The 22,573-nt window shown below is 61.2% G+C and overlaps 1 protein-coding gene across 2 annotated transcripts; it reads right to left on the bottom strand.

The window, feature by feature from the left end:
- Nucleotides 1-7,646: 7,646 nt before the first annotated feature.
- POP4 (POP4 homolog, ribonuclease P/MRP subunit) lies at nucleotides 7,647-15,605 on the bottom strand. 2 transcript variants are annotated; one of them, XM_036275878.1, is made up of 7 exons: nucleotides 15,494-15,605; nucleotides 13,171-13,223; nucleotides 11,866-12,086; nucleotides 10,548-10,625; nucleotides 10,346-10,407; nucleotides 8,962-9,063; nucleotides 7,943-8,158 (listed from the first exon to the last, which is right to left on the bottom strand). In XM_036275878.1, the coding sequence occupies exons 1-7, from the start codon at nucleotides 15,537-15,539 to the stop codon at nucleotides 8,022-8,024; spliced, it is 699 nt and encodes a 232-aa protein (XP_036131771.1). In that variant the 5' UTR covers nucleotides 15,540-15,605; the 3' UTR covers nucleotides 7,943-8,021. The 2 variants fall into 2 exon arrangements, with proteins under 2 accessions (XP_036131770.1, XP_036131771.1); XM_036275877.1 differs by lacking the exon at nucleotides 10,346-10,407 and having other exon boundaries at nucleotides 7,647-8,158.
- Nucleotides 15,606-22,573: the final 6,968 nt, after the last annotated feature.

The following is a 22,573-nucleotide window of genomic DNA, read 5'->3' as shown; positions in this document are numbered from 1 at the left end:
CCCCCTCTCCCCGCCTGCAGCCCCCTCTCCCCGCCTGCAGCCCCCTCTCCCCGCCTGCAGCCCCTCTCCCCTCCTGCAGCCCCCTCTCCCCTCCTGCAGCCCCCTCCCCTGCCTGCAGCCCCGCTCCCCGCCTGCGCCCCTCTCCCCTCCTGCGCCCCTCTCCCCTCCTGCAGCCCCCTCTCCCCGCCTGCAGCCCCCGCTCCCCCGCCTGCAGCCCCCCTCTCCCGCCTGCACCCCTCTCCCCTGCCTGCACCCCTCTCCCCGCCGCACCACGCTCCTCTCCTGCAGCCCCCTCTCCCCTCCTGCATCCCCTCTCACCCGCCTTGCCCCCTCTCCCCTGCCTGCAGCCCCTCTCCCCTGCCTGCAGCCCCCTCTCCCCTCCTGCAGCCCCCACTCCCCTGCCTGCAGCCCCTCTCCCCTCCTGCAGCCCACTCTCCCCTCCTGCAGCCCCCTTTCCCCTCCTGCAGCCCCTCTCCCCTCCTGCAGCCCCTCTCCCCTCCGGCAGCCCCTCTTTCCTGCCTGCAGCCCCTCTCCCCGCCTGCAGCCCCCTCCCCTGGATGCAGACTCTTTATAACAGCAATGAGACAGCTCCGGTGGGGACGAGGCAGTGACTCCGGGGAGCAGTCATCCGATCACATTCCGGGCTGATTTGAGGCGCTCATCTGGACCAAATGCCTCCCCACACCCCGGGAGTGGCTTTATGAGGCGGCCGCCAGGCCCCATCGAGTCTTATTGCTTAATTAAAAACAAATTCCCGGGTAATTTATTTTTTTGTCTTTTATTATTTTTTTTCTCTTTTCTGTCTTCCCATAAAACCTCCAGCCGCACAGAGGGTGAGGGAGAAGCTGAGATTTACAGCAGGGCTGCTGGGCTGGCCCGGCCACCGGGTCCGTAATAAACTGCTGCGGCTGCTCTGGCTCTGAGGGACCCTCCAAAATGCAACCCCCTAACTGGGGCCTTCCCTGCGTGCCCAGTCCCTGCTCACGCCCTGCCAGGTGCCGGGTGCCCTAGCGGAGTGGCCGGGCCTGGGGGCCTGGGGCCTGGGCACACACCGCCCTGCTCTGCCCACTGTGCCCACGACGGCTCTCGCCACTTGCTTTTCCCTCTGGGCCTCAGTTTTCCCAGCTGAACAAACAGGTCCGGCCCCCCTGCCTCAGGTGATGGACAGGTCAGAGTGGACAGGGTGCTGGGGAAGCCGGGGCTCCCTCTCCTGTGCAGGGGTGAGGACGAGTTTTAAACCGGGAGACGAGGGTCCCAGCTTCCCCGTGGAGGCTGCAGGGGAGGCTTTGTCTCGCTTCTTTGTAGCAGGACTCATGGGGAGGTGGAGCCAGCCAGCAGAGAGGAGTGTGCATGTGCGTGCGCACATGTGTGCGTGCGTGCACACGTGGGCACATGGGGTGTACATGTGTGCATATGCGTGCACATGCACGTGTGTGTGCCTGTGATCGTGCGTGCAGGGGTGCTGGTGGCGTGTGTCTGAAGAGGCTCGAGTGTAGAAGTCAAGGGCACACAGTCTTGGGACCCAGCTGCTGGGGTTCAAATCCCAGCTCGACTTTGGGCACGTGACGTGACCTCTCTCACCTGGTCTCCTGGTCTGCAGACGGGAGTAGCGCTAGCAGGGACCTCCGGTGACTGTGAGGGTGAAACAATGGGTCAAGGCAGGCAGAGCTCAGAATGGCCGCCAGCAAGGGCTTCGAACGTGTTTGCGCACCTATAAGCATGTGTATCTGTCACGCTAAAAGTTACATAGACATAAACTTCTCCGTCTCGAGTCACACTTCTCTGTAGACCGCATTTTTAAAGCTCAGGACGAGACTTCTAGAAAAAACTAAAATAAAGTTGCCCAGAAAAAGTGGGAGGTCTCTGCATGATGGGTCATGACCTCTGCAGGAGGGAGTGCGGCTTACCTTGCGGAACAAACCAGAGACGCGTCCCACGCTGAGCTGAGAGAAGACGGTGCTCTTTGCTCCACCTTGTAATCCTGAGATCGCGATTCCTGCAGGAGACCTGGGCCCCAAAGCTTTTCCTCTCTGCACTGCCCCCTCCTCCCAGCCCCTCCATCACTTCAGAAATGAGAGCCTGGTGGCCGAAATCAGCCCTGGGAGGGCTGCAAATCAAGGGCAGAGATCTAAGCCACTTCAAAAGGAGGAAGCCTTTCGGGGCAGTGAGGGCCGTTCATTCATTAGCGTCTGCAGAAAAGCCTTCCCGGGAGGGCTGCAGACCTTGCCGCTTGCACAGTGGACAGCCAAGGGCCAGAGCCGGGGCCTGGGGCGGGGGAGGGGGGGCGCTATCTGCGAAGTGGCTGCTCTGTTCTCCTCCTCTCGGAAGGTGGCATTTCGTCTGTCCCTCGCCACCCCCCAGGAGCTAAAAGGAGCAGACATTGAACAGAAAAGACCGTCCTGTCGGGCCTGGAGTAGGGCGACCAACTGCCCTGGTTTCCCTGGGCTGTGCTGACCGGAAGCCACGGGCGGGCAGCTTGGGGTGAGAGGGCTAAGGGGAGGCGGGCCTGGCCGTGCGGGCCTCAGGGGACCGGGACAAACCGCAGTCTCCCTGCCAGAGGCCAATGCAGCTGCTTGGGTTCCGGGGAGCAGCTGCTTCCGCCGGCCTGGGGGCGACGCGCCTGCAAGGGGGCCCTTCCATCCGAGTGGGATGAGCCCGAGCCACCCCTCCGAGGGGCCCGTTAGCCCTTTGGCTTCATTATTCAGGGCCACGACTTACCTTCTGCTCAATGAAGCCAGAACAGGGCTGCCACCATCCACACCCCCGGGATGGGGCCAGGCCCTGGCAGGGCCTCCTCGGAAGGAGTAACTATCGCGCACATGAACTAGGCAGCCGAGTAGCGGACACTCGGTTGTGGCCGCTGTCCTTAAATTCTGCAGGAAAGCGCAGGAGCTGGCGGGGCCCCTGCTCCCCAAGCCAGCGCGTCCTCGCTGTGGGAGGCCAGCAGGGCAGGGCCCCCGCCAGGGTCGGTCCCAAGTCCCCAGCCAGATTCCTGGGCTCCCTCTAGCTCGCCATGGAGGGCGCCTTGGCAGCGACGGGTCTCCTGTGTTTGGAAGATGAGACCACACGCTGTTGGAACTCCCGTGTCTGGGGTGATGCTGCCCAGGAAACCTGCCTCCTGTCTTATTCGCGGTGGGGCTGGGGACACCGCAGCACGGCCACCTTGCCTAGGTGTGCCCACCGCGCTCATGCTCCCCGCCGGCCCAGCTCGGCCACCTTCCTGCTCATTCCTGGCCACCCAGGGCCCCTTCTTCCTGCTCGCTCCCGCCTGCCCTCAGCTGTGGCCCTGCCTCCTCTGGCCTGCCCGCTTTGCTTGTGGGGAGCTATGTGCACCCTCAAACCTGTTTCTGTGCACCCTGCTGCCTCCTCGCTGGTCTCCCAGCCGTGGTTCTGGCCCCTCTGCTCACTCCCCACCTGCCCTGGCTCCCTGCTGCCCTGCCCAGTGTTGGAAGCCTCCCCTCCTGCCTGGGGGGGCGGGGGGGGCGGCTCCTCTTCCAGCCAGGCTCCCGCTCAGCCCAGGTCCAGGGTGGGGGGTGGGGTGGGGGTGGGGCAGACCAGCCAGTTGCCTGAACTCGGGCTGTTCCCTTCCCCGCCCCACCCTGCAGGCCTCATGACCCACCACTGGCAGCCTGTGCCTCCCACTGGACTGGACATCCCCGTGGGTGGGGACCGCGGGCCTGTGGCAACCACGCCTTGGTGACAGTATTGCTGACCTCCCGGTCCCTGGAGGCCCAGGGCAGAGCGAGAGCCAGGACTTGGAGAGGTGGAGATGTTCAAGTGCTGAACTCAGCGACACACCCATTTCTTCGCTTTAGATTCGTGATTCTTGGGCAACAGGCATTAGGTCACCCAACGCTGCGGTTAGAAAATCAGATTGCAGGGGACACGCTCAACTTTCGGGTACGGACAGGCCTCGCACACTGGGCTCACAGTGCATCGTACATCTGGAGTCCGACGAGCTACCCGGGTACAGGGGTGTTCCCAGCTTCCCGGGCCACAGGACACGTCCCTGGGACCTCACCCCCGTCCCAGGTGCTAACGGCAGCCCTTTGGCTCAGGTCTCAGGTCCTCACATCCCCCGCTCCTGCGGGACAGACTGTCCTGTCCCCTGATCTCGGGGCGCAGGGTCTCCCTCCAGCAGCGGGCAGCGCAGCCGCCCTGTGTTAGGGCAAAGCGCTGGTGGATGGAGAGGGAGCCCGCCCTGAATCGCGGGGTAACCTTTCCATGGGCTGGGCGGTGCGGCAGGGGTCAGGGAGAGAGGCGCACCCGGGCCGACAGCCCCTCCCACACAGCCCTGCTGAGGGCCGGGGTCACACATTTGGGGGAGACGGAGTCTGGGGGCTGCGCCGCGAGCTCCCACCCGAGGGGAGGGCAGGGTTGGTGACCTGAGCAGCCTGGAGACGTGGACTGCAGGGCACCTGGGATGACCAGCTGGACGCTGCAGGCGTGGAGGGCCGTGCTGTGGGTCTCAGGACCCCTGCCACGTGCAGGCCACGGGGCGGGGGTGCCAGGCTGGTGCGAGCGACAACCTCATCCATCACCAGGGCCCACCCTTGGCTCGCTGCTTGGTTGTTTTCGGGTCAGACAACAGATGCGTCACTGAACACTCGGTGAGCAAAGCCGTGTCTGGATGGCACCAAGGTTCCGCGGTTGAGACAGTGACGAGACCCTGGTGGTCAGGTCTGACTCTGGCGGAAGGAAGCACAGGCGTGGGTGTCCAGAGCTCAGAAGTGGCAGAGTGTAGGAGGGCCCTGTGCTGGGGGCCCTGGGGGCTGCTGAGCGGGGCGGGAGCTGGGTGCAGAGGGGGGCTGCTGAGCGGGGCGGGAGCTGGGTGCAGAGGGGGGCTGCTGAGCGGGCGGAGCTGGGTGCAGAGGGGGCTGCTGAGCGGGGCGGAGCTGGGTGCAGAGGGGGGCTGCTGAGCGGGGCGGGAGCTGGGTGCAGAGGGGGGCTGCTGAGCGGGGCGGGAGCTGGGTGCAGAGGGGGGCTGCTGAGCGGGGCGGGAGCTGGGTGCAGGGGGGGGCTGCTGAGCGGGGCGGGAGCTGGGTGCAGGGGGGGGCTGCTGAGCGGGGCGGGAGCTGGGTGCAGGGGGGGGCTGCTGAGCGGGGCGGGAGCTGGGTGCAGGGGGGGGCTGCCTTGTGGCTGGAGGTCCGGGGGAGAGGCCGGTGCAGGAGTGGCTGGTAGGACAGGTGTGCAGACGTGTCAGGACACGGGGGTGGGGCACGAGATAGGGTCGCAGAGGCGGGCTGGGTCAGGTGGAGGCCCTGGCGACCCCGGTCAGGGCAGCTGTATGAGGGTCCTGGGAAGTCATGTGTGGGGTTGAGCAGAGACTGTGAGTTGTGGGTCTCGAAGGTCCCCTGGGCTGGGCCACACGTGGAGGCAGGAGGCGGGCGACGGGCTGGCTGGCTGTGGGAAGGGGACCGCAGGCCTCGTGGGAGATCGGATGGGGTCGTGAGCCCAGACAGATGCCTCCTGGGTTTCCGGCTGCAGCGAGTGGACAGTGGGAGGAGGTTCACTGGAGACGGCGTCTGCGGGGACAGCGGCAGTTCCGTGCGCAGTGCCGCCTGGTCGGTGGCAGCGCGCTCACCCCCTTGAGGCACTCACGAGGGGACCACGGGGATGTGACGCCGCCATGACAGCTGCCCTGCGTCACTGCCCAGGCGGGAGGCAGACGAGGCAGACGAGGCAGAGGGGGGTCAGGCTGGGGAGCGAGGCTCCGACTAGGACTGTTTGAAGTTGTGGGTGAGACAGCCCCGGGGGGAGACAGGATGGCTTTCGGGCTCGTCCAACATTTCATAGTTTGGAAAACAAGGGGCTCATGACGGCGCCCCGAGGAGCCGCCGGGAGGCAGGGCAGTGGGGGCCTGCGGGGGAGGGGAACGTTGCCCAGGTCAAATGCCAAGGAGGCCAAAGCAGCAGCTGAGTGCTGGCCTGGGGAAGGTGCGGTCCATCCGAGCAGCCAGGCAGTGGTGCTGGGCCATCCTCGCCGGCCCCACCGTCCTCCTGACCGGGGCACCTCGGGCGAGGAGCCAGCCCCTCTGTTGTCCTCACCACCCCTCGCCTCCCCCGGACGCTGTGTAAGCGACCAGCTGGCCAACGTCCCGTGGAAGGCAGGAAGGGGCCAGTCTGCGCTCCTGGGCTGCGGTGTGGCATCGCCCAGGGGCAAAGCTGACCAGGACACGGAAGGGCCGGACCCCACTGGGGACACAGCGCCGACACTCCAGCCCATCTCTGTGTCTGTCTACTTAGCGATGTTCGCCCTTCACGGCTCAGGAAAAATGACCAAGAGTGCTACTGACTCTAATTTTAATTTGTCTACTACTCGTTAACGATGTCTATTTAAGGCATTCATTAAAGGCCCATGAGGTTAATTAAATGGACAATTCCAATACGGTTCTATTAGAACCCCCTCAATTAAATTAATATTATAGACGTTTAACAGATGTCTTAATTGGGCATTATAGCTGAGAAATGCAAACTGAATCAGAACTAAAGCTGCTGTCCAGAAAGGGCTTCTCGCCGTTGATTCATGGCGTTTGGGGGATGTTCGAGTTTACTGTTCGGAAGCGGGGAGAGAAGCCACCTGCCGGTCCTCCCCAGCACCCGGGAAGTGCACCCCGAGAGCCCACGATCTCCCACTGCTGTCCACGCGCCAGAGCTGGAGACTCGACACCATCAGGAGCCTACGGTCCCTGAACACTGGTGATTAGAGGCCCAGCTGGGGTCTCAGCACGTGGGTCTCCTGGGCCCACCCCTCGGGTCGGGCTGCAGCCCAGAACCTGGCTGTGTCACGCCGGCCCTGCTGGTCCTGGGGCAGCGGGTCCCAGGGTCCCTCCCCAGGAAGCCCAGACCTCACCTCACGGCCCCAGTGGACAGAGGTGACAGGACAGGGTGAACGGCAAGGCAGCGCCACACCTCGGCCACAGGTGAGAGCTTCCCTGCAGCTCCTGGCCCCTCTCCCCTCCCACTCAGGCTGGCAGAGCCTCCCGTCCTGTGGGTTTGGGACTGGCAGCCAGAGCCCCAGGCCCCTCCCACCTTCCTCCTGCCGGCCAGAGCCCAGTGGGCCGAGATGGCTCCGAGATGGCTCTGCAGCCCTGCCCTGGGCCTCCGGGAGCCGCTGGCTTCAAATTCCACAGCTGCTCAGATCCACAGCCCCCCCTCCAGGGAGCCCCCTGCCCAATCCCTTCCTCCAGGGAGCCTCCTGCCCAGCCCCTCCTCCAGGGAGCCCCCTGCCCAGCCCCCCTCTCCAGGAGCCTCCTGCCCAGCCCCCCCTCAGGGAGCCCCTGCCCAGCTCCCCCCCTCCAGGAGCCCCCTCTCCAGGAGCCTCCTGCCCAGCCCCCCCTCAGGGAGCCCCTGCCCAGCTCCCCCCCTCCAGGAGCCCCCCCTCCAGGAGCCCCCTGCCCAGCCCCCCCTCCAGGAGCCCCTGCCCAGCCCCATGAGCACTTCTCCCCCAGCCAGACAGCCCAGGCCCCAGAGGGGGGCAGGGAGTTCAGGTGCTGGCAGGCACTGGGGGCCCCGAGTTCTAACTCCTGCTGCAGCGCCCCATCCACTCTTCTCGCTTTCTTGAGACAGGGGAGGAGAGATGCGTCAGGTCGGAGTTGGTGGCAAGCGTGCCCTAAAGGAACGTGTCGCAGACGCTGCCTGCTGACCTGGGGCCAGGCCTCGGCCGCCCCTCCCCCCCGGCTGCAGGAACCACACCTGCACCTGGGCTGTCTACACGTGTTTTACTGTCACGACACCTGGGTCACCACAGACCACGAACAAACAGGAGGAGAGGTGGAAACGCAGCGTCCCACGAGGCCGCCAGCGCGGGTCCCGCTCTCCGCGCAGCGAGGAACCCTCAGGCCCGCGACTGCTCCCGGCTCCCGGCTCCCGGCTCCACGCAGCCGGGTGTTTCCTCCCAGGTGAGCAGCTGCTTCGACACTGTCCCCGCCTGCGGGGGGCCCTGCACAAGCGGCCCGTGCTCCACGGAGACCTGGTGTCCAGGCGCCTGTTTCCGCCGCCGGCGACCGCGTCGGCCGGTGCTCACAGGTCGATGGTTCCCTTGGCCTTGAACTTCTTCGCCGACCGCTCGCTTGCCCGGAGCTGGAACTTGCTCCCGTGAATGTAGGACACGAAGCCGTCGGTTTCCACAGAGAACACGCAGTTCAGCTTGGGGATCACTGAAGGCAGAGAGGAGGGGTCCGCTCACAGAGCTGCCCCCACGGCGACTGGAAACCAGCTGCAGCCCTGGCCGGGGGCTCAGGGTAGCGTCAGCCCGAGGGCCAAAGGGTCTCGGGTCGGTCCCAGTCCAAGGTGCTCACCCTGGTTGCAGGTCTGATCCCTGGCCTAGTAGGGGTCATGCGGGAAGCAACGGACCTCTCTCCCCCTCCCTTCCTTCCACTCTAATTAAAAATCAATGGAGAAATATCCTGGGTGAGGATTAACAGCAACAAAAAAAAAGAAATAAGCTCACAGGAAGATGGTGGCCATGAGCCCAGCCCGGGCCTGCGGGGTCCCTCCCTCTGCCACAGGCCCAATCAGTCACCCCCTGAATATAACTCAACGGCTGCCTTTCAGGCTGAGGGCTGTGAGCCAACCTCCGAACCAGGACCTCCCAGGACAGGCCAATCGCCTTCCCACGTGCTTTCAGATGGGCTCATGGCTCTACGCTCGGGAAAACCTGTGACCGTGTCTGAGATTAAAACCAGAGCGAAAGAATCTACAGGGAAATGGACAGAAGCAGCAGGAAAAACTGGCTCAAAAGTTAAAGCAAACCCCCAGGTGTGGTTTTGAACTGCCAAGACCGTGCGCTGCTGCCACCGTCGAGAGCCTCCTGGGCCCACGGGCTCAGCGCCGGCGCAGCTCCCGGACCCCGGGCAGTGCTGCTCGGCTCCCTGCCCGCCCGTGTCCGGCGGCACTGCCCGGGGAGGGCGAGCCCCGAGGGCGGCACGGCTCGGAGCCCACCGTGCCCGCAGTCACGCACCTCTCAGGCGGTCTTCTTTGGTGATGATTTTGAAAACGTGCTTTGTTTCCTGAAGAAGGATCCCTGTGATGCCCACGTAGGAGGGGCATTTGGACTTCGTGACTGCAAAGGAAGAAGGGTCCCCACTCAGTTTCTGTGGGGCGGGGCCCCCAAGGAGGGGCGCAGAGGGCAGGGCCAGGCTGCGTGGGGACCCAGCGTCCTGGTCCACTGCCTGACTGCAGCCTTTGTGAGGGCCGACGTGTCCGTGGGGGCCCACAGCCCGCAGTGTGGGCGGTTTGGGAGCAGAGGTCACACGTGTGTCCCGCACCGAGGCCCCATCAGGCTGTTAGGACAGGGCCGTGTCACGTCCAGGATCTGAATGGACCCCATCCCTCCTGTCTCCCCACGGCCGCCTGGCAGTGAGCGAGGTGAGCACCTCCGCCGGCAGCGGGCCTCACCTGACCCACGCCCCCACGCGGCAGCGGACGTTCCCCGAGCACCGGGCTCGCCCGGTGGTGCTGGGCACAGGCAGACCCCAGGGAAGGGACGGGAGAGGGACCTGGATGAGGGGTATTCCGTGAGCACAGAACTCGCTGGGGAGGGGGGCAGCAGATGCGAAGGCTCCGGGGCAGCCCAAGCCTGCTGTGGGGGAGGCAGTGCGCAGGCCGCTGTGGCTGGACCTGGGCCCAGGGCCTTGGAGGGGCCGGCAGAGCACCGTGGGGGCAGTGTCAGCAGGGGGGCGCCAGGCAGGTCTGCGCAGTCCAGGGAGGTGGGGGCTCAGGTTCAGTGCTAGCACGTGCTGCAGCGCTGGGGATGATTGGGGAAGAAGACGCGCGGACGCCTCCCTGGGCAGCCGGGTCAACAGCGTGCTGCGGAGAGGGGAAGGCCCGGGGCGGGGCTGACCTGAGGACATGCCGTGTGCACTGCCGCAGGGGTGGGGCATTCTAGGGAAAGGCCGGTGCTGGAGACGACAGCCTGGGAGGAGTCAGCTCAGAGCTGACACTTCAAACCAGGGGACTGCAGCCCTGGTCGGGGCCATGTGGGCGGCAACCAGTCGATGTGTTTCTCTCACGTCGATGTCTCTCTCTCTTTCTCCCTCCCCCTCTATCTGAAGATAAATGCAAAAATGTCCTCGGGTGAGGATTAAAAAACCACCACCACCAGGGGACTGAACGAAAGGGACTTCCTGTCCGAGGTGCCAGGTGTGGGCGAGTGCCAGCCAGGCCAGCGGCCGCTGTGCCCCGGGTAGCAGCCAGCGCCCCGTGTGGAGAGGGCAGACTGGCCAGAACCAGCCAGGCCAGCGGCCGCTGTCTCCACCCCAGTGCTGACTTGGGGACATCATGACCCTGCTACGCTGCCCGAGGGACAGCCGGCGTCGGACGCCACGTGCTCCTGGGCCTGTTACCTGCAATGACAGCGCCGTGAAGATCTGCCTTCAGCAGCTTGGCCTGGACCGCCTGGGGCTGCCTGCGAGGCAAACAGAAGCCCTGTTTCCCCGCCGGGGTCTGGAGGGGCCGCGCAGCGCAGAAAGCTGCCCCTCGGCCCGGCGACAGGGATGGCAGGGTGCGGGGTCTGCCCCAAGGGCACGGCTTCAGAACGCGACTCACGTGTCTGGCTTGAGGCCATTGCACAGGTCCCGGATGTACTGCTTCCAGAGTTCGTGGAGAGGGATGAAGAGCTCATATCTGCGGCAGAGTCAGGGGGTTGAGGGCTGGGCAACATGCACTGGGACGACGATGTTCAGGTACAGAGCCTGGCTTCACCAAGGACCCCGGGGTCCCGTCTCCGTGCAGGTGCCTCCGCCCCTCAGGCCTGCTCCCTCGCTGGCAGCCCCTCGAGAGGCCACCTTTCTGCTGCTGAGAGGGGGAGGGCACGCCTGCCCGCCCCATCCCCGCTGCCAGCTGGGCACGGCCGTGACGGCTGGAGCTCAGGCAGGCAGACACCTGAGGCCACGGGGCACTATCTGAGGAGGCTGCAGCAGCAGGACACAGCCAGGGCCACACCGCCTGGGACCCAATGGCTGGACACTGCTCAGCACACTGCGTGGATGGACTTTTCATGAAGCCCTGTCACTCTGAGGTTCCACCCTTCAGGAAGCTGGGCTAGGTGAGCCCTCATCACACAGGAGATGCTGGTCACGCAGGACCCCGTGTCAGTGACCGGTCACCCGGAAGGTGAGCGAGTGGCGGGGCAAAGCGGGGAGCAGATGAGGACCCCAAAGGCTTTCCTCTGCTGCCATCAGGTGTCCTGGTGCCTCGTGGGGCTCCATTTACACGGGCTGTGCGTTAGAGAGCCGAGGACCCCAGGCTCAAACCCCAAGTGGGCTCTGGCGGAGGCCCGCTGGGCAAGCAGCAACCCTCCCCGCCCAGAGCCCAGCTGACTTCTTGGGAGATGCCGTGGACAGAGCGACAGACTTTGCCTAGTGGACGTGGGAGGTTATTTGCTGCCGGTCTCGAGGCAGAGCCTACAGGCAGTCCTGAGATGCACATGCAGAGCGCCGGGCAAGCAGGGCGCGGTGTCCGCGGGAGGAGGCACACGCTCGCCCACAGAGTGCTGTGTTCCTTCTGGAGGCTTCTGAACACATGGGCAGCATGCTCTGGCAATAAAGCCCTAGTGGGTAATTCTGGCTACTGCAATTAAAAGCTATAAAGAGTTATATATTAAGAAATCTCAGTTGCTCTTTTTCTAAAAAAGCTGAAAAACAAACAGCCCGTTGCCATGGGCAACAGACTCACTGCAGGCCCCGCTAGGACTGGGACAGAAGCCAGAGCATCTCACCAGCCTCTTACTAAAAGCCAAACCCAAACCCAGTCCCAGTAGGTAAAGGAATGCTGCCCCCTGGTGGCAGACGCGAGAGTGGCTCCCTAATCATAGGCAGGAGCACCCAGTGCCCTGGGCAGGAAGGCAGGAAGGCAGGCCGGGTACCTCTGCTGCTCTGGTTTAATGTCAAAAAGCTTCAGCTCCCTCCTCTGCCGGGCAGAGAGGCCCCTGGACTTCTTCTTCTCCTTCTGCCTCCGGCGAGGGAAGTACTCCAGAACCACGGCCTTGCGCTGCAGCTGGTCCTCGCGGGCTCGCGGGCTCATGCGGGGCGTGCTGCGCTTCAGGAAGGCCCTCACGAAGGCCTCGGCCCGCTGGGCTCCGGGGTGCTGCGGGGACAAGACGGGACGGGCCCACTGCTGCGCCCGGCCAGGCCCTCCTAGACAGGCTGCCCTGCCGAGCGAGCGAGGCTCACGAAGCCTCTCACATGCTACCTGTCCCCACCCACACAGCTGTCTGGATCGAAAGTCACATTCAAACGCCAGTCCGTGGCTGTCCCATGGAGGGCCGGGCCGACTCCGGTTGCCGGCCCTGCTTCTCTGAGGTTACTCTGCTGACAGAAAACATCTCTCTATGGGGAAAAGGCGTCCCCGCTTTTTGGAGGGAGGGAAGCCTGAGAGATTATGATGACGACGCTCAGTCAGTACCGACGGATGCAGACGGGCTTAGAGGGGACCCAGCTGCGGCCTTGAAGGAGATGATTCCCACCCCCGGCAAGTGCACCGCCAGCCCAGGAGTTTGGGTTTCCTGGCTGCTGGGTTGCAGCCTCTTCCCTTGGGTTCCCAGCTCTGTGGACACGGCGCTGGGGAAGGAACTGCCAGCACATCTCAGCACCACCGCCGTCCCGAGCTCTCTCTGGAACATGCAGCAGAGAGCCTGTGACCACGGCTGAACACAGGCTCCTAGGTGGGATTCCCAGGCAGAGTAACTGTCATGCTGTATGTAATTCAGCAAGGAGCTCCCAGCATCGCTGCCCCGCAAGCTGCAGTCGGGTGCCTCTGCCCCAGGTCTGCCACAGCCCGGGCAGCATCTACTGAGGTCCTGCCTCTTGGCCATTTCCCAGACCCTCATTGTCCCAAGCAGGCTGAAAACAACATAGCCTGGGGGTGAAGGGGCAGTGACCAGGTCAAATGACAATGCCCACCAAGGCAGGCTTCAGGTGGACACAGCCTGGTGTCCCCATACAGTGGGACATGACACACATCAGGAAGCCCTGGTCACCCAAGCCTGCTTTGGACGGTGGGAAAGGAGATGCATGTGGAAACAGGTCATCAGAAAAACAGACGCAACAGAGCCTGGAGTGCACTGGGAAGGGGAGGAGGGAGAAACGGGAACGGACACCTACAGCAGACGAAGGCTCTGAGGACACCAGGCCACCTATGTCATCACCCTGACTTCCAGCCGAGCACCTACCTGAACATCAAGCTCTTTCGCCTCTTTCTGAGAGAGGGCATGGTAGATTACACCTAGGGGATTAAAAAAAACAGACACCAAATGATTCCTATTAGGTACAAGACCCAAGACTTTTTTGAGCTGTAAAAACAACAATGCTCATTCAGTCAGAAGGCAGGTGGTAGGAAGAGCAGAGCTTCCAAGCTTTCTCGGAAGCCTCTTACCCTGCCCTCCAGCCACACCCATCAGAAACCCCAAGGGTGGGCTTCAGAACAGTGCTGCTCAAACATCAACATGTGTAAGAACCTCTGGGACTTGTTAAAATGTAGACTCTTGGGCCCGTTCCCACATCCCGCACTTCCAGCAAGTTCGCAGATGGAGCTCCAGGTCAGCAGCCCGCACACGGAGTTGCACCAGTTCAAAATAGGGGCCACACACTAAACAAGCTCGGGGGGCCAGTGCGGCAGCCTCAAAACTCAGAGACCTAAAGTAAGCACAAAGGATGGTCTGAACTCACAACTTTTTAATGAAAAGCGGTTTACTGCACGTAGGCATGTCCTAGGCTAGAATCTTCCCTGACAAAGGTCAGTCTTTACCTTAACAGAGCCTGTCTGTTACCATTTTGCATCTATAATAACATACTTTTGGAATGTCAGGGTAACTTCCCCTTTTCCGGACCCCACCGGGCCCAACAACCACACCAGAGTAGAGACCACAAATCTCCTCACTGTTGCTGCTGTTAATTGTCCTGCACCCAACTATGTAAAAGCAGTATGTGTCTTCATTGTACTCTTATCCAATCCCAGAGGTCCCCCACTCTTTGCTTTCTCTCTTCTCCCTAATCTATCACCAGTGGTTTTCATGTAACCCATTTAGATCTCCTCTTGTAATTGTGATGTATAAAACAGGGTGCGAAACTGCCACGTTTCAGGAGCACTCTCTCAATCAGCTTTTACTTCCCAGCAACTGTTTGGCTCCAATAAACTCACAAAAATCCCCTCTCGGTCTGAATGTGGACAATACCACAGGAGCCAAGGAGTTGCTCCATCTGTAATGAAGTAACTCTTTTATTTTCATGTTTTAAATGTTATTGATTTTTAGAGAGTTAGGGAGAAAGCGATAGAAACATTGATGATATAAAACATTGATCGACTGCCTCCTTCACACCCCCAACTGGGGATCAAGCCCGAATCCTGGGCACGTGTCCTGACTGGGAATCAACCCGGGACCTCTTGATTCCCGGGTTGAGGCTCAACCACTGAGCCACCCTGGCTGGGCAGGAAGTAACTCTTTTAAAAATTATGTGAGGCAGGTGGTTGGCAATATCACATTTTGCTAAAAAGATTTTTCAGTGTAATAGCTATGAAATGTACCATACAACTGCTGGTGTCCTAAACGGACAGTGTACAGGTCTTCCTTCGAGCTCAATATGTGTCTATATCGACCAACATGGTGTCAACCTCTAAAAACGTTCACTCCTGTTTCTTACTTCATCTGTAGAAGAAAAACCATGGCACCGGGGGCGGCTGTGGATGCGCACAGAAGAATGAGACAACGGCCTGGTTGAAGATGAGGAAATCTGGTTCACGCTACACCCCGTAAAACTCATCCCAGCTCCCTTGTGCGTCCGTGTGTACATAACACGCCAAAGTAGTTACAAGTTTTCGGCACCGAGTCTAGTTCTCCCACAAACGTACGATGGGCGGACGCCCTTCTGGTGGGGAGCGACTTGCGAGGCCTGGAACCCCAGCAATGGCTGGTCGCCTGCCCCGTGCCTCGACTGGGGAGCGTGTCAGCGACAACACAGCTAAGGGTCCCTGAGCTCTCAGTACCTGCCGGGAACCGCACGTGCTTTCTCGCCGAGCCTGTGAGCGGCCCTGTGCCGTAGCCGTTACTCCCAGCATGCACGTGGGGGGCGGCCGCTGGAATGGGCCGAGACGCTGAACGCGGTCACACGGGTCCGGGGGCGCTGCGGGGGCGGAGCCGACTCCCGAGCGACGCCGGTTCGGACGCGCCCGCACCGCCCTGCCCACGGGCCCGGCGCCTTGCACCCGACTCGGGCCGCTCAGAGCTCCGGGCCGGGCAGGCCTGGACCACGGCCACCCCGGGAGGAACCGCTCCAGCCGGGCGCAGGCCGGGGCCGGCCCCACCTCCCACCCCACTGGGCGGCCCGAGCCCGGCCGCCCGCCGACATGCACCCCGGGCTCGGAAACGGGGCCAGCCGGGCCTCTGGACCGCGGTCTCCCCGAGGCAGGGGGACGACCCCCGCGGCAGTGCCACCCGCACTCTGTCCGCCCAGGGCCCGACCCTTCCCGTTCGGCGCCGCGGCCTCAGCCCCGCTTACTCTTCGTTCTGGGGCCGCTTCCGGTGCGCCCTGATGACGTCTCCATCGGCGCTGCGCACGCTCTCCCTGCGTCCACCTGCTCCGGCGGCCTTCGACCACCGCCGCCGCGCCGTCCCAGTCGGCGGTGGGGCAGGGCCTCGGGCCCGAGCTCGCGCGGCACCCGGAGCCCGCAGACTGACCCGCCGGGGTCGCGGGCGCCGGGAGCGCGTGGCTGGCGCCGCTCGTGACGTCACCGCGCGCGCCGACGAGGGTGGCGCATGCGCCTGGGGCGGCGCCGCGGCCGGGAGGGCGTGGCTGCCCGAGGGTGTCTGCGCGCTGGGTGCCCTCCGCCTCCCGTCGCGCAAGCTGGAAGCGGGGAGTCGCGGCCGGGGCGCGTGGAACCTTTCGTGTCTGTCTTTCTCCTTTGTAGCTCTGAGTGGTGAACTGTCAGACATGGATAGAGATGCTTTCCCATTTTTGTTAACTTTTTTCCCCTTAATTGATTTTAGAGGGAGAGGGGAGGGAGAAACGTCTTGAGCGAGAACATGGACTGGCCGCCTCCTGCACGCCCCCCACTGGGGACCGGGCCCCCAACCCAGGAATGGAACTCGTGACCTCTTGGTGCAGGGTCGATGCTCCACGCTGAGCCACACCGGCCAGACCCACTAGTGGTTTTGAGTAAGTTCAGTGGGGAGGCGATGAACTGCACGTGACACTCCCCTGCCCCCCAGTTCATTGCAAAGATCTTCCCGTGGACGAGAACCCCACAGTGCACACCGTGGGCGCTTAGCGTGTGCAGTGAACTGTGCCCCGTGTGTGGGGTTTCTTCCCAGGGCTGCTGTGGGCTGAGCACTCTGGAGACTTTTCACAGATAAGCGCAGAAGGATTAAGCCTCAGCTATTAAGAAAGTGCATGTCTGGAAATTAGGACCCTTCTAGGAGATTTCCTGCCCTTTAGGTGGAAGAAAAAGTCATGATCCTAAGGAAACACCAGCAAACCTGTAATGAAAACAAGCAAGGTTTCGTTTTCGGTGAAAGTTGTAAATCCTCCAAGTTTAAAAAAGTCGGCGTGTTATTTCATATATTTCATGTGTACATATATGTATATATACACATGCATAGGCACATACGTATACACACCTGTGTCTGTACATTGGTCTGTATGTACGCATGCAGAATTTTTTCTGCGTTCCTTTTAAATGACCGAACCCGGTGGGTTTGAGAAGGATGAGCCCTTGTCTGTGACACGGAGTTGACAACACTTACTGCTTCCTGGGGGGGCATGGAGCCCGTGGTGAGATGCGCCCATGTTAGAACAGGACCTGGCACTGAGTGCCACCATTGTCTGCATCCTCACAAAGCTGAAGCTCAAGGTGAACGTCCCAGGCCCTGCTGTGCCCTTGGTCTGTGCGCTGGTCTAGATGTGGTGTATTGACAAGGAGAGCCGGGGGGTGGTGCTGGGCGGAGGGGGACCCGGACACAGTGGCCCCTGGCGGTCATTCCTCAGGCTCACGATATCACTGGAGAATGCCCCCCCTGACAGAGTGAAGAGACTGCTGCAAGGTGTCAGGGCTAACGGGACACTCCTGCCAGGCACAGCCTTTCCTGCTGGCTAAGGGGGGCTCTGGCTACAAAAATCAAAGGAATGATGCTAGGAAGACACCTGGCAACCCTGTTCTTTTCTGCTCAAGGGACAGCACCACGCTCACAATTAGTTCAAGACCAGCCATCTGGAATTCCGAACAGCAGGGACTACCACGCCTGGTACGGTGGTCAGACACGTTTCTGAAATCCACGTTTCTCTGTTCAACTTCCGCAGGCCACTCCTGAGGGCTTTCTCGATCCCAGGCATCCGAAACACAACTGATAGATTCCTCCAGTTTCCCAAAGACAAAGGTCGCGTCTGCTGTGAACCCTGTTTTCCTACGTAATGAGGCTCCTTGATGCCTGAAGAAGAAGTGGCTTTAATATTAACCTGGACATTTGGACTCTGGCAGATTCTATGGGCACTTATTATTTATTGGTTTGCTTTTATCCCCGGTAGATCTTGGACTGTGGAACAGTAAAGCCGCCCAAAGTCCACAGCAGGAAACCCGAGTCTGTCACGAGGTGGCACCCTAACACCAGGGCTGAGTCAGCGGACCGGCTCCCTCCCTCTTCAAAGGATCACAACCCTGCGCCCTGAAAACCACCGCCTTCCAGGGGTCTGGTTGTTTCTCTGTAAACGATGAACTGGGTTTTGATCGCTACCTTTCCTGCCAGAAGGAACAGTTACGGAGTTGAGTGGTTTAAATAAACAGAAGTTAAAAGGAGAGAGAGATTATGAGAGCCTTTGACGACATTTGTCACGAAGGTGGAGGTGAGGGATTTGCAGGTGGACTGTGCCTGTTTCAGGCGGGGCTGCTTCCCGGGAGGTGAGGGGTGGATTTCCACTGCCGCTCAGTGTGTTTGCTTCTGGAGGTGCCCTTTTCCCTTTTACTATGAAATGATTTTCCGCCCAGTGACCTCGTTATTACCAGGGAAAGAGACAGTCGTACCCGCTGAGTAAATAATTCAACACCGGGCAATGATGTATTGACACGAGCTCACAAATTTCATGGGACAAGTGTCCTTTACTGTGTTTACAGAGGTAGGAATGGAGACAGAGGAAGCTGAAGTTACTTAGCAAAATTGCTACCAATTAAGCTGTGCTTATATATTTTTCGACATTAGAGAGTATCTGGTGACATTTATTCGTGACTGCAGGGTCAGGAACCACTTGATTGCAGTTGTCCCTCCTGCCCCTCGAGGAACAGCAAGTGCTTGGTGGACAGGACAGCGGGACGGGGAGCTGCCTGTCACAGTCCCTCATCCACAGCGCGTGGACACTCGGACTCGAGAGGCGAATGTCCGAGACCCACTGGGAGGCAGAGACGGGCTTCCTGGTGCTGCCCAAGTGGTGCCATTCCAGAGTCACCATCCCAAGCCTGTGGCCTGTTCCCAGGGGTGCAGCCGCAGGCCAGCTCCAGCCCAGGGGTCCGGGGTGCGTGAGGTTCCAGGAAAGGAGGGGCATTCTCTTAGGAGGAGGTTGCTCTCTCCAGAGTTTCATTCTGAACTGTGAATACTCACACTGAGGGTGACAAATAGAGCCTGCAGGTGACAAGGTGAGCCGCTCCCCTGGCAGCCACCCCCCTGGCAGCCAGCCCTGACTGTGGAGACCCCAGGGGAGGACATGAAAGGGGGAGACGGGACTCAGCACACAGTGCATTGATTTCACCCTTTTGCCTTCACAGTGACAACATGGACAACGACGGAGTCCTGGCAGCTTGACTTATCTGTTGGGTGTAACTGGGGAGAAGGGAATTGTCTTTCTTTCTTGCTCCCTGGTCCCCCCTGGCATCTGCACCGACTGCTCAGGGGCCGGCAGGAGCCCATGGTGCCCCCACCTGCTCCGTGTGCCCCGAGGAGGCTGACTTCCCTCCCTCCTGGAAACAGGAGCTTCAGCTAGTGTCTCGCGGTGTTTGGAAGGTTGTCTGCCGTTAGCTCAAAATCCTGAACGGAGAGCCAGTCCTGACGTAACGGTCGATGGGGGGCACGTCAGGTCACCCAGGTGCCAGGAAGCCCTTCCTTTTTTATTTCTTTTTTCTCTTTAATTAGGTAATTGATCAGCAACATTGATCAGCAAAAATGATGCCTGGTTGACCATATTCTGGGATGAAGATCAATAATGTTAATTTTCAGTCCATCAGTTCCTGCCTCGGGCACTAATTGGAAGGGATAAGGCTGTGCAGGGTGTCGCTGGGTGGCCGGGTGGGACCCAGGACAACCAGGCTCTCAGAGAGGGTCCAGGAGATTCGATTTCATCAGCCTATGCGACAGATGATGAAACGGGGAGACAGACTCTGAAGACAGCGGTTCCGGAGCTGTTTCAGCCCTCTGGGCCGAATGCTGGGCCTCATGTCCTGAGAGGGAGACGTGAGGGAGGTCCCCGCTCCTCACACCCCAGATCCGAGTCCCCCTTCTGCCCCAGGCAGACGTTTCCTTCCCCAAACCCCAGAACTGGCGTTTCCACAGGGTCCTGCGATGATCTGAGCAGCTCTGACCCTGGGCCTCCCCCCAGGGTCTTCTCGGACCACACCCTGCTTCCTCCCAGACAGCTCAGCCGGACCAAGTACCATCACACCGGCTCCTGGTCACCATGGGCGGGATCGGGACTGGCCCTGTGGCCCAAGCTGGGCCCATCAGAGTCCTTCTCCGGGAATTTGGTTTAGGGGTGTGTGTGTGTGTGTGTGAGTGTGTGTGTGAGAGAGAGAGAGAGAGACCTGCTTGGGCGCCTGCATGTACAACTCGTGTACCTGGGGTCAGCTTCCCCCAGCTGCAGGGCCCCGAGCAGGGAGGCCAGGGGCAGTGGTGGCTCTCCTGGCCTGGTTCCAGCCCCACGGTGAAGCACAGCCTCCGTCCCCTCGGGGTTCCCCGCGGCTCCCCTTGTCATCCTCGGCTGCACCTGAGTGGGGGCCTTGGTCGGCGTCCGAGCGTCCACCACGGCTACGAAGTCACACTGGCTGGAGGGGTGTCCTGGAGCACAGGCGGTGTCTGCTGCACTCACAGCCCGCCGGCCACCTCGGTCTCCAGGCCCGAGTAACCCCGATGCGGGCACTGGCGCTGCCGCGGGCCGAGCAGCGGTCTCCGGTGTCTCCGGTGTCTGCAGGCCCCCCTCTCTGTCCACACCAGTGGCGTAAACTGGGGAGCCGGGAGCTTCGCTGACGTAAGGAGCAAGGACAAGGCCTCCGAACATGCTCCGTCAACGATTCTGTCGCGTGGGCCCCGCGCTCGGCAGCACGCCAAGGGCCACGCATCTCACAAACACAGCCGATGGCCAACGTATTTCATGCCCGATAGGTCTTTCCTTAGTCCCTGCCTCGTACGCTTCGGAGCGGGGATGACCAACTTCTCACCTGCCCGACGGGTCTTTGTCTTCCACGCTGCCCGCAAATACCTCCCGTGGACCCGGCCTGCTCGCTCGGGAATCCGCCCTCGTGTCTGCACAGGGCCCTGGCTTGGACGCTCCTTCAGTTGTAACCGAGTGGGGTTTCCCTTGTTATTGTTGATGTGTGTGCCCGGCTCCCCCACAGCTGTCGCCATCGGGGCAGGTGCCCTCGGGTGCACGTGGAGAGGCACCCCCTCCCCCCCTGCATCACCCGGCACTGACGCGGCCTGTCACAGCGCTGCCCAGAGGTGCCACCAGGCCCGTGCGTGGGCGGAGACGCCGCACTGGCTGCCCTTTGCCCAGACACCCTGAGGCCCAGGGGGTCTTGTTTTCACTGCTCAACACATCTCAAAAAAGATGCAAGGAGGCCACCTGGGGTGGCCGCCACTCGCGAGAACCCGCCAGCCTGGCGCAGGCAACGGCAGCTCCGTGTCAGCAAGTCCAGCTGCGTCTGTGTCCGGGGCAGGAAGGGAGGCTTCTGAAGGCCCAGCTCAAGGCCACTTCAACTCGTTTCCAGGACGTTTGCCGGGTCCCTGTCACCCCTCCCCCACGCCCTGTCACAATTCCTTATTCCTGCCCTGGGCCCCTTTCTACCCCATCTCCGGGCTTATCTCCATCAAACCTGAATTCCAGTTAAGGCGTGTGCCGGCCTCCCGGCCTCCCGCTGGACAGCGGCTTCTTCCGCGGGGAGAGCAGGCGCCCAGCACCCATTGCTCTCACACGGGCCGTCCGCACAGCCGTGATCAGTGTGTTTGCTCAAGAATGAAAGTGGTTACTGACCAGGTTCTGCAGAATCCCACACCCCCAGCCTCCCTGTCCCGAGTCCTGGTTGCCACCCCTCCAGTGTTTGGGCCAAACAGATCCAACTCCTCTAGGCCATCTCTTGGGGGGGGGGGGGCAGTGGGTGTGCAGACCATCCACACAGATGTGCAAACTCCGGGCCTCAGCCTTCGGCTCTGCCTCCTCCCTCAGCCACGGGGGCCCTGGAGGCATGGAGCACGGAGAGCCTCTTCCCTCAGAACAAATGCCCCGGACGCCGCGGAAAGTCGCATCTTCGTAAATGGAATTTTCCTTCCTTCCTTCCTTCCTTCCTTCCTTCCTTCCTTCCTTCCTTCCTTCCTTCCTTCCTTCCTTCTTTTTCTTTATTGCTTTTAGAGAGGAAGGGGGAGAGAGAGAGACAGAAACATCGATGAGAGAGAACATCCACTGGCCGCCTCCTGCACGCCCCCCACTGGGCATCGGACCCACAACCTGGGCGTGTGCCCTGACCGGGAATCGAACCGGCGACCTCTTGGTGCAGAGTCGATGCTCAACCACTGAGCCACACCGGTGGGGCTGGAATTTTCTTTTGTAAACTTGCCTTTTCTTTATTTAAAAAATATGTTATCACTTTTTATCTTATTACAGAAGTAATATATGTTCATCACAGAAAAGTCAAACCTTGCCCTGGCCAGTTTGGCTCAGCGGTTGAGCGTCAGCCTGTGGACCAGAGAGTCCCGGGTTCGGTTCTTGCTAGGGGCACGTACCACCAAAAAGAAAAGTCAAACCTTACAGCCAGGCATTGAAGTGCACAGAACCCACCTGTCACAGAGATGGGACCTTCCAGACCTCAGCATGTGTTCACGTCTCTTCCTCCAGGTAGCAACGTGGGATTCAAACCACATCTTTTTTTTTTTTAATCCTCATCCGAGGACATTTTTCCATTTTTTGTACAGACAGAGTGGGAGGGAGGGAGGGGAAGAGAGAGAGAGGGAAACATCGATGTGAAAGGGACACATCGAGTGGCTGCCACCCGCACGACCAACCAGGGCCGGGGACAAACTGCAACCGAGGTATGTGCCCTTAGCGGGAACCGAACCCGGGTCTCTCCGGACCGCAGGTGGACGCTCTAACCGCTGAGCCAAACCGGCCAGGGCTCAAACCACATCTTAAACGTGCTACCGGAGCCTGCTGCTTAAAGGAGTTCTAAAGTGATCCCTTGTGGATGTGAATAATTCCCCCGGGGTTTTCTGTGCTACTGGCTAAGGCAACATCTGAAAGCCCTAACGTGTTTATGGTGGGATGGACGAGTCTGACCATCTTTGGAAACTTCTGTCTCTGTCTCCGCCTCCATATGCACCCACCCATCTGTCCAGC

The sequence above is a fragment of the Molossus molossus genome, unplaced genomic scaffold, assembly GCF_014108415.1.
Source record: "Molossus molossus isolate mMolMol1 unplaced genomic scaffold, mMolMol1.p scaffold_m16_p_21, whole genome shotgun sequence".
Lineage (NCBI taxonomy): Eukaryota > Metazoa > Chordata > Mammalia > Chiroptera > Molossidae > Molossus > Molossus molossus.
This window is presented reverse-complemented; position numbering and strand designations above follow the sequence as displayed.

Coding starts and splice junctions, on each gene's coding strand:
- POP4 (XM_036275877.1), bottom strand. CDS start 15,539: ATGGAGACGTCATCAGGGCGCACCGGAAGCGGCCCCAGAACGAAGA. Junction 9,064..10,547: donor AATGGCCTCAAGCCAGACAC/GTGAGTCGCGTT, acceptor CTTCCTTTGCAG/TCACGAAGTCCAAATGCCCC. Junction 8,159..8,961: donor CAAAGAAGACCGCCTGAGAG/GTGCGTGACTGC, acceptor CTCTGCCTTCAG/TGATCCCCAAGCTGAACTGC.